General features: G+C 38.4%; 1 protein-coding gene and 1 long non-coding RNA gene across 11 annotated transcripts; both read left to right on the forward strand.

Annotated features, from left to right (window-relative positions):
• Positions 1–6: 6 nt before the first annotated feature.
• On the forward strand, positions 7–2,421 carry LOC119267926. 7 transcript variants are annotated; one of them, XR_005132751.1, is made up of 6 exons: positions 7–252; positions 725–881; positions 1,407–1,633; positions 1,734–1,923; positions 2,119–2,213; positions 2,308–2,421. XR_005132751.1 is itself a non-coding variant. In XM_037549385.1 (2 exons), exons 1-2 carry the CDS (start codon positions 668–670, stop codon positions 1,610–1,612), a joined length of 420 nt encoding a protein of 139 aa, XP_037405282.1. In that variant the 5' UTR covers positions 7–667; the 3' UTR covers positions 1,613–1,634. The 7 variants fall into 7 exon arrangements, 1 of the variants encoding a protein (XP_037405282.1); XR_005132754.1 differs by having other exon boundaries at positions 725–815; XR_005132750.1 differs by having other exon boundaries at positions 7–234.
• Positions 2,422–2,503: 82 nt separating this feature from the next.
• LOC119267928 lies at positions 2,504–6,658 on the forward strand. 4 transcript variants are annotated; one of them, XR_005132756.1, is made up of 4 exons: positions 2,504–4,509; positions 4,613–4,933; positions 5,504–5,622; positions 6,289–6,658. It is a non-coding gene; the product is annotated as an uncharacterized LOC119267928 (long non-coding RNA). The 4 variants fall into 4 exon arrangements; XR_005132758.1 differs by having other exon boundaries at positions 4,837–4,933; XR_005132759.1 differs by having other exon boundaries at positions 2,504–4,245; positions 4,344–4,933.
• Positions 6,659–11,016: the final 4,358 nt, after the last annotated feature.

Below are 11,016 nucleotides of genomic sequence, written 5' to 3' on the forward strand. Positions count from 1 at the left end.
CCAGCAGCAGAGGAGGGAGGACGAGGAGCATGACGGCGGCGGCGGCAGGGAGCAGCAGTAGCAGGCGGAGGCGCTGTGCTTGCAAGCCTCCCAAATCCCAAATCCCCACCCGACAGGTTTACGCGTGCTCATTTCCTTGGCTGATGCGGAAGGGGAGGCTTGCAATGCTGATGCGTAAGGGGAGGCTTGCAAGCAACCCCAGTCTGAATGAATTCAGTCAGGGTCACACAGGGGGTAAGGCATCCCGATGCGGTAAGGAACCAGGTTCTGAATTCGGGCAGCGTCAACTCAATCTGAGGGGGAGGCTGCCCTGCAGTTCTGGACCAAGAGGGAAATCATTGGTCCTTTTTAGACAAAAAAATGCAATTGGCAACACGTATGACTGTTGTTCTTTATGACTGTTTAGTTTAGTATTGTGGCATTCCTGGGAAGCTTGCAGGTGCAGATACAGGGAAACTAGCTGCTTCTACTTTGGTTTGATACATATGTAATGACTTGCATAGTGTCTGCTTGCGGGTGCAGAGGGTGACTTGCAAGGGTTTCCTGCCCCCAGGGACCCGGACATGGATACCCTCCTCTTAGAATCCAGATGGGCTCAATCGCTTCTGTAGTTTATGAGCTCGATAGTTTATGATCTCGATGTTTGTACCACTGACTAAACGTGTAGATGTTTGCAATTCTTTCTGTGCATGTAGCTGACTATGGTTGCTCAAAATTATTTCAGTTGCTTGAGAGAGCCCTTGAAGTGTATGGAAATGATTTGGATGATGCAATAAAGAGTTTGAAGGACCTGCACCTGATGGAGTCAAATCAGGGTAACCTATCGTCCACTGGTTCCACTTTTGAAAATGGGCCGACAGCAGTTCAGCCATCTGTTGAAGGTTCATTTTCCACCAAAAGCTATTCAATTCCTAGGGTACATATTAGTAATTTTCAACATTGTGCTTCCTCGTGCATTTGTCCCAGTTGCAGTAACCACACACACACAATAGTGCAGTAATATTATTTTCGTATTTTAGATATCTAGAAACCCTGCATGTTGCATTTACCTATGTTTTATTGCTACATTTCTACAAGGTCATGTGCTGTCATTTCAAAACAGAGAACATGCGTGGATCCATTTGTGTCATATGAACTTATGGAGTATGCATGTCACTCTATGTGATTGTCTACCCGTAGAGTCAGATCACCGCACCCTCGGCCATTCTTACATGTTTTGCGTTGATTAGAACAACCGTTCATCTGTCTATCCAGTAGCACCAAACACTCAATTTCTTGCACTATTACATACCACATGACTGCTCTATAACGATTAGTCGTATCTCACTTATTTCCTACCCCATTTTGTTAATTTCATAAGCTTATCATCATATTGACAAGAGCAACAATGTTTCTTATGTTGATAGGTGTTGTTACCAGCGGAGGTGTGGACACAGCTACTGAACACCAACCTGCCACAGCTAGCCATCAGCCACGTAATAGTGGCCCTAAATGGGTCGATCTTTTTGTGAGAGAGATGTCAAATGCTTCTGACATGGGACAGCGCTCAAGCTTGTGCTTCAAGAGCTGTGGAAGCCTTGACGAAGTCTATTCTGGAGGGTGCAGGAGCTGAAGCGCACAGAGCTTGCTTCAGGTAGCCGCTAAATAAATGTCTCGAGTAGGAAATAGCCCTAGGATTATAATTAGAGAATAGTGATGCCTGACAAGATCCTCTTTTTTTCTTGGCAAATCAGGAAAACATGGTGCTCAAGGAGCAGGTGACGGCCGTCCTGTCGTAGAACGGGGTCCTGAATTTGTTTATATATTTGTTAGATGTACGAGCAGCAGAAGAAAATCTCCCCTCCGCTCATTGTTGGTGGTTCAGACTCGGGTCGTCGATGCAAATCAATCAAGTGCCCCCATCTTTAGTTATTCTGTTTGGTGGTACGTGGATCTGGAATGTGCTTAATGTTTCCCAGTAGAAAGCTTAGTATTGCTATGTGTTGTTCAGCATTGGCTCATGGTAATAAATGGTTCCATTTAGGGTGAATTTATCACTCATTGTTTTTTCCAGAGTGAGTTATAATCAATAATAATTGTTCCCTTTGTGAGCGAGTTATTGTTCTTTTTCATTTGCAGAATGGGGAGTTGATGAACCCGGGGTAGCGACAGATATACCTTATCTTCCCGGCGGACAGCACCTTCCACGAGGATGACGTCTCCAACTACTCCAGGTACATCACCATGCTCGCTCACACACCACAGTCCTACCTCTGCTCCGCCTCGAAGTCTCGCCGGGATTAACCGTGCTCGTCCTCTGAATCGTAGCATCTACGGTCCTGTCCACGATGTGCGCATCCCCTACCAGCAGAACCACATGTTTGGGTTCGTCACCTTCGTCTACAAGGAGAAGGGCAAGGTCCCCGGCAAGTTCAGGCAAGCCCACGACAATCTTTGCCTCTTGCTTCCGGCAGCAGTGACAGCAACATCCCCATGACCATTTATTTTTGTCGTTGCTCTGTAGGAAGCAGAAGGGCGAGACGGTGGACTTCTCTACCTGCGGGTCTCCCAACTATTGTATCTACTTGATTGTCTTCTGTTATCCAGATCGAAATTGTCCTAAGAATGAGGCAACACTCGGAGGTGGCACCTACACATGATCCCTGTCTCTCTTAGATGTCAAGGTCGTTTCTCTCCATATTGTATACCTCTCATAGGTTTTTTCCTGGCTTTTACTTTATGATGTGTAGAGATTAAACGGTATCTGCTTGGAATATTATTGTATTTGGCACTAATAAATCATAAATAATGGTATGAGACTATGAGTATACTCTTACGGTTTTACTTAATTTCTACCTCCGTTGATATAGCATATCTTCTTTGTATTATTTCACAGGATTCTTTGCTAGAAGTTAAAATATCCTATATAATATGGAAAAGAGATAGCTTAAATCGGTGCATGTGTAATTAACTCCATATATTATTTCGAGGAAGAGTTCAATACATGCATGTTCTCTCAAATTAGGTTTCCCTTGGCGTGTATATAAATGTGATGCTTCCTTCCATGACTAAACATGTTGATGTTAGGTATGAATGTACAGTCGAGTCATGTTTAACAGAATTGCTTTCTGCATTATCAGATCACCTACAATTATTATTCTTTATTACAGTCTCATACTAAAGTAGTCTGATTAGTCATAGTAATTCATAAATATTTCCAGTATATATAGTTCTTATTCGGTTAGTAGGACTTTTTTCCAATTGTGATGTTTGAAACATTTTCTTATACTGATAATGATCTAGAATAAAACAGACCAATGATAACTGGTATGTAGCTTTTGAAGCCACTGATATATACAAAATATTATTTGAGTACAACAGGAGAGATGCAATCTTATGGATATTTCCGCATTTGTAAGAAACATTCAGCTTGGCAAGCGGACTTGACTAGCCATGTGTAGGACTCAGCCCTGCTGACTTCAAAATGATTAGTCATTGGTGTTTTCTTAAGTACCTGTTAGCCCAAGTGCATCAGTTAAGTAGAGTGTTATGTTGAAAAAAGGAAAGAGACTACTCTTTTGTTACTTGCAGTACAGGTACATGCTATAACATATTACCTTTATGCTCTCTTTGGATTTCAGTATATGCATGTGAACAAATAAGTCACTAATATCAATGCCCAAGAATTATTTGTTTGCTATTCTAATCGTTCCAGCAGAGAGCAATGGATATAGAAGAAATATGTGAACGGTTGTTACAGAGATTGAACTCTATAGATAGCAGCTCTCATTGGGTGACTGAATTAGACTCTGACATGAATTATCATATTTTCTGGTTCTCTGCTCTAATCTAAGCTCTAAGACTACATGAACTACCATATATTCTAATTTGTTTGGCTACACTACACCGTTCTACCTTGTTGGCTATGAGCATCAGATGTGTTAGACAAAAAATCATTGTTAAATGAATAATAGTGCCAAATGAGATTCACTAATCAAACACCATCGATGAAGTCACATTTATGCGTAGCGAGCCATGCTTCCTATCTGTTCTATGTTATGTTTCTGAATATGTATCCACGTCAACTGGTCTAAAGTTGCGTATCTAGATGAGTTGCATTTTGTTTATTTACTAAAATATAGCTATTATGGGATTATTTGGTTACCAGCTTTATGGACAAGCATCCAGTATATGCTGCGAGGAGTGACAATGCAAGACCAGCGCTGTTTTCATGCACATTTGCATATAGTTTCAGTCAATATGATAGTAAACTTGCTCTCAACGACTCTGACCTTACAAAATATTAGGTATCCTTAGTTCCAAATATGGTTTTAAAGGTTCTAAAATTATTTCTTTGATGCCAGGTGCCATGCTGTGGAGAACATCTAGCCGCCATTTACACTTAATTTCCTCCATGTTTCGATCAAGTGCCTCCACTCCTCACCACCTCTTTATCTATCATGGTAGCAGCAATGGAGGTCTCCAAGGCCACTTCCTCTTCTGGTTTGGCAACCCGCCAGCCCTCCAAAGGTTAGTACTCCTAATCACCAAGAATTCCTTTATTGGTTAACCGTGCACATCTCCAAGAAGCATAGATGTTAGGTTATGCAATGGTTTCCCTACTTATGCCCAGAGATTCTTGAGACATGGCGGTGCCAATGAGGTGTGCTTCGATGTGGATAGCACTGTGTGCTTGGATGAGAGTATTGATGAGCTTGCTGATTTCTGTGGGGCTGGGCAGGCGGTTGCCGAGTGGACGACAAAGCAATCGTCATAGTTTCTGGAATGTGTTAGTTGTTTAGCATATAATATCTTTCGAAAAACTACTTGGCCTTATTATTCTCAGGGCGATGACAGGGACCGTTCCATTTGATGAGGCTCTTGCTGCCTGGATCTCTTTAAGTAAGCCATCTTTGTCCCAAGTTGAGGACCGTTTGGAGAAGAGACCACCCAGGTGACGTTTTACAAGTCCCAGCCCCAAGTTAATTTCATAAGTTAATCACTATTTAGCTACCACTTTTGCATTCCTATATTGAATCTTCTAAGATTCCCCAGCTCTGTTGTTTTTGTATTGGAATGGTTAGATATGTGTTGCTGAACATATAATAATGCTCTTAGGAATGCTTGATTGGTTTTACTTGACTTCTCTTTTTAAGCTAATACGAAAAATAGTAGATGAATATATGCAAAATTGGTTTGGTGCCACAGTAAAAACACGATTTCAGAATAGTACCACCACAAGTTCATTTTAATAACACTAAATGAGACATTAAAATACTATCTGCCTATACTACTTTAGTCTTGACCTTTAGGCCGTTACGTGCCCTGCAACCACAAAATAACCCTTTTGACTTATTTGCCTCGTGTGTTAATTAGAGATTTCCTAAAATCTCTAGCTACAGAATAATTCCAAGGTGTTATGTGTTAATCATTTATTCAGCACTGCAATAGATGTAATTTTGTGTTGGATATGCATTGTTCATTTTCCTGGTTCATTGACATGTTTATCTGTTTGCATCTGCAGGATTTCTCAATGCTGATTTTATTAAGACATTAAAAGCCAATAATACTGAAGTATTCCTTGTGTCCGGAGGTTTCCGGTAAATGATCAAGGTGTATCTTCACTAAACGGCTGCACGAACGGTACCTTTGGAATCTGGATTGTCAGAACATAGTCAAATTTGCCTGTCCTTGAAACATCTTCAAATTTTGTGACATATACACACACCAAGATGCTTTTAAGATATCCATAGTTTGAATACATAAATTGGTTCTACATTTTCCGTCTATATTATTTGTTCAACAGTAAACAAGGATATGTTTCTTCCCATGATCTAAAAGCAACAATTCCTCTTTTCTTCACTTTAGAACATTTTAAATTTAATTTTGTGACTGAAGTTTCACATAGTGGTCAACAGAGGTGTATTTAGGCCCAAACTTACAGAGCTGTAACAACAAAGGTGTATTTAACCGAACTAATGTTACCTTATTTAAAATTTTGCTCAAGATTAAACATTCACAGAGACCTAATTAAGATTGATTACACTGTTCTTATATTATATGTTTGTTAGTTCCTTTATACTCCAATAAAAAAATATGACTAACAAAACTCTGTCAATGATTTGAAGTATCAGTTTGCCTACCTTTCATTGCAGTAATTGGATAATTTTCTGCTTTCAAATTGCTATGACCTTTGATCCATATAACTAAGTGAATGTTCTATCTTTTCAGTTTGTGTGTGTGTGTGTGTGTGTGTGTGTTGTGTGTGTTCTGTGTGTTCTGATCCATTTTATGCACCTCGACATACAGATCAGCATCTGTGTGCGCCGCTGCTTGAGAGGGACAAAAAAGAGGTTGATTTGATATGGAAGAGCAAGGGAGGCCGGAAGAATTGTGCACTTCTATCCTTTCTACTAGCGCATCATAGCATTTGATTTTTACCCACGTCGTTGGGACCGGCACCCTCGCGCCAAGGCATGATCACGATGTAGTGGGAGAAGATCTGTGGGCTTTTTGTAATTTACCCATAGGTTTAACATTTGCCTTTATTATATCAACACCATCATATGCTTCTTAGTTAAATTTTCGAAATGTTTAAATTCAAATTTATTGAAATTTGTTAGGTGTAACAACATTTTGCATGCATAAAAGTAGCCCTAACAAACTATGTTATGCCTAAGACTTTAGTTGTCTATTCTGAGTTGCTGATCATTTGCAAGTTATTATGTGTTGTCGTATCTTCTATGCCTAAGATATTTGGTGCTAAACCTATCACAAAACATGCTTTCTATGTTCATACATTGTTAAGCAGCATATTGTGTGCATACAAACGTTTTGACCGGCACCCTCGCGCCAAGGCATGATTCCGATCTAGTAGATAATATAGCATGGAGCAATCAAAAATTATAGATACGTTGGAGACGTATCAAGCATCCCTAAGCTTAATTCCTGCTCGTCCTCGAGTAGGTAAATGATAAAAACAGAATTTTTGATGCGGAGTGCTACTTGGCATAATTTTAATGTAATTCTTCTTAATTGTGATACGAATATTCAGATCCGAAAAGATTCAAGACAAAAGTTCATATTGACATAGAAAATAATAATATTTCAAGCATACTAACAAAGCAATTATGTCTTCTCAAAATAACATGGCTGAAGAAAGTTATCCCTACAAAATCATATAGTCTGGCTATGCTCTATCTTCACCACACAAAATATTTAAATCATGCACAACCCCGATGACAAGCTAAGCAATTGTTTCATACTTTTGACATTCTCAAAACTTTTTCAATCTTCACACAATACATGAGCGTGAGCCATGGATATAGCACTATAGGTGGAATAGAGTGGTGGTTGTGGAGAAGACAAAAAGGGAGAAGATAGTCTCACATCAACTAGGCGTATCAACGGGCTATGGAGATGCTCATCAATAGATATCAATGTGAGTGAGTAGGGATTGCCATGCAACGGATGCACTAGAGCATTAAGTATATGAAAGTTCAAAAAGAAACTAAGTGAGTGTGCATCCAACTTGCTTGCTCATGAAGACCTAGGGAAATTTGAGGAAGCCCATCATTGGAATATACAAGCCAAGTTCTATAATGAAAAATTCCCACTAGTATATGAAAGTGATAACATGAGAGACTCTCTACTATGAAGATCATGGTGCTACTTTGAAGCACAAGTGTGGTAAAAGGATAGTAACATTGTCCCTTCTCTCTTTTTCTCTCATATTTTTTTATTTGGGCCTTTTCTCTTTTTTTATGGCCTCTTGTCTTTCTCTTTTTTTATTTGGGCTTCTTTGGCCTCTTTTATTTATTTTTCGTCCGGAGTCTCATCCCGACTTGTGGGGGAATCATAGTCTCCATCATCCTTTCCTCACTGGGACAATGCTCTAATAATGATGATCATCACACTTTTATTTTTCTTACAACTCAACAATTACAACTCGATACTTAGAACAAAATATGACTATATGTGAATGCCTCCGGCGGTGTACCGGGATATGCAATGATGCATGAGTGACCTGTATGAAAGAATTATGAATGGTGGCTTTGCCACAAATACTATGTCAACTACATGATCATGCTAAGCAATATGACAATGATGGAATGTGTCATAAACGGAACGGTGGAAAGTTGCATTGCAATATATCTCGGAATGGATATGGAAATGCCATAATAGATAGGTATGGTGGCTGTTTTGAGGAAGGTATATGGTGGGTGTATGATACCGGCGAAAAGGTGCGCGGTATTAGAGAGGCTAGCAAAGGTGGGAGGGTGAGAGTGCGTATAATCCATGGACTCAACATTAGTCATAAAGAACTCATATACTTATTGCAAAAATCTACAAGTTATCAAAGCAAAGTATTACGCACATGCTCATAGGGGGATAGATTGGTAGGAAAATACCATCGCTCGTCCCCGACCACCACTCATAAGGAAGACAATCAATAAATAAATCAAGCTCTGACTTCATCACATAACAGTTCACCATACGTGCATGCTACGGTAATCACAAACTTCAACACAAGTATTTCTCAAATTTACAACTACTCAACTAGCATGACTTTAATATCACCATCTCCATATCTCAAAACAATTATCAAGTATCAAACTTCTCATAGTATTCAATACACTCATAAGAAAGTTTTATTATTAATCTTGCATACCAAGCATATTAAGATTTTAAGCAAATTACCATGCTATTAAGACTCTCAAAATAATCTAAGTGAATCATGAGAGATCAATAGTTTCTATAAAACAAATCCACCACCGTGCTCTAAAAGATATAAGTGAAGCACTAGAGCAAAATTATATAACTCAAAAGATATAAGCGAAGCACATAGAGTATTCTAACAAATTCCAAATCATATATGGCTCTCTCAAAATGTGTGTACAGCAAGGATGATTGTGGTAAACTAACAAGAAAAGACTCAAATCATACAAGACACTCCAAGCAAAACACATATCATGTGGTAAATAAAAATATAGCTCCAAGTAAAGTTACCGATAGAAGTAGACGAAAGAGGGGATGCCTTCCGGGGCATCCCCAAGCTTTGGCTTTTAGGTGTCCTTAGATTATCTTGGGGGTACCATGGGCATCCCCAAGCTTAGGCTCTTTCCACTCCTTGTTCCATAATCCATCAAAACTTTACCCAAAACTTGAAAACTTCACAACACAAAACTTAAAGTAGAAAATCTCGTGAGCTCCGTTAGCGAAAGAAAACAAAAGACCACTTCAAGGTACTATAATGAACTCATTCCTTATTTATATGGGTGTTATACCTACTGTATTCAAACTTCTCTATGGTTTATAAACTATTTTACTAGCCATAGATTCATCAAAATAAGCAAACAACACACGAAAAACAGAATATGTCAAAAACAGAACAGTCTGTAGTAATCTGTAGCTAGCGCAAGATCTGGAACCCCAAAAATTCTAAAATAAATTGCTGGACGTGAGGAATTTATCTATTAATCATATGAAAAAATAATTAACTAAATATCACTTTCCAAATAAAAATGACAGCAGTTCTCATGAGCGCTAAAGTTTCTATTTTTTTACAGCAAGTTCAATCAAGACTTTCCCCCAAGTCTTCCCAACGGTTCTACTTGGAATAAACACTAATTAAACACAAAAAACACAACCAAAACAGAGGCTAGATAATTTATTTATTACTGAACAGGAGCAAAAAGCAAGGAATAAAAATAAAATCGGGTTGCCTCCCAACAAGCGCTATCGTTTAACGCCCCTAGCTAGGCATAACAAACAAGAATAGATCTAGGTATTGCCATCTTTGGTAGGCAATCCATAAGTGGCTCTCATAATAGATTCATAAGGTAATTTAATTTTCTTTCTAGGAAAGTGTTCCATGCCTTTCCTTAATGGAAATTGAAATCTAATATTTCCTTCCTTCATATCAATAATTGCACCAATCGTTCTAAGGAAAGGTCTACCAAGAATAATAGGACATGAAGGATTGCAACCTATGTCAAGAACAATAAAATCTACGGGCACATAATTCCTATTTGCAACAATAATAACATCATTAATTCTTCCCATAGGTTTCTTAATAGTGGAATCCGCAAGGTGCAAGTTTAGAGAGCAATCATCAAAATCACGGAAACCTAACAAATCACACAAAGTATTTGGAATCGTGGAAACACTAGCACCCAAATCACATAAAGCATAGCATTCATGATCTTTAATTTTAATTTTAATAGTTGGTTCCCACTCATCATAAATTTTTCTAGGGATAGAAACTTCCAATTCAAGTTTTTCTTCATTAGATTGCATCAAGGCATCAACGATATGTTTAGTAAATGCTTTATTTTGACTATAAGCGTGAGGAGAATTTAGCATGGATTGAAACAAGGAAATACAATCAATCAAAGAGCAATTTTCATAGTTAAATTCCTTGAAATCCATAATAGTGGGTTTAGCAACATCTAGGGTTTTAATTTCTTCACTCCCACTTTTATCAAATTTAGCATGAAGATCAACAAATTCTGAATTCTTGGAACGCCTTCTAGGTAAAGGTGGATCATATTCAGTCCTATCATTATCAAGATTCATATTGCAAAACAAAGATTTAATAGGGGACACATCAATAACTTTTAGATCTTCATCATTATTTTCATAGGAACTAGAAGAACACGCTCTTATAAAGGCATCTTTCTTAGCACGCATCCTAGCGGTTCTTTCTTTGCACTCATCAATGGAAATTCGCATGGCTTTGAGAGACTCATTGATATCATGCTTAGGTGCAATAGATCTAAGTTTCAAAGAATCAACATCAAGAGCAATTCTATCAACGTTCCTAGCCAAATCATCAATCTTAAGCAATTTGTCTTCAATCATAGCATTAAAATTCTTTTCTGAAGTAATAAATTATTTAATACTAGATTCAAAATCAGAGGGCATCTTATTATAATTTCCATAAAAATTGTTGTAGGAATTACCATAATTATTAGAGGGATTACTAGGATAAGGCCTAGGATTGAAATTTCCTCTATACGCGTTGTTACCAAAATT

Source organism: Triticum dicoccoides, chromosome 3A (assembly GCF_002162155.2).
Source record: "Triticum dicoccoides isolate Atlit2015 ecotype Zavitan chromosome 3A, WEW_v2.0, whole genome shotgun sequence".
In the NCBI taxonomy this organism is placed as follows: domain Eukaryota; kingdom Viridiplantae; phylum Streptophyta; class Magnoliopsida; order Poales; family Poaceae; genus Triticum; species Triticum dicoccoides.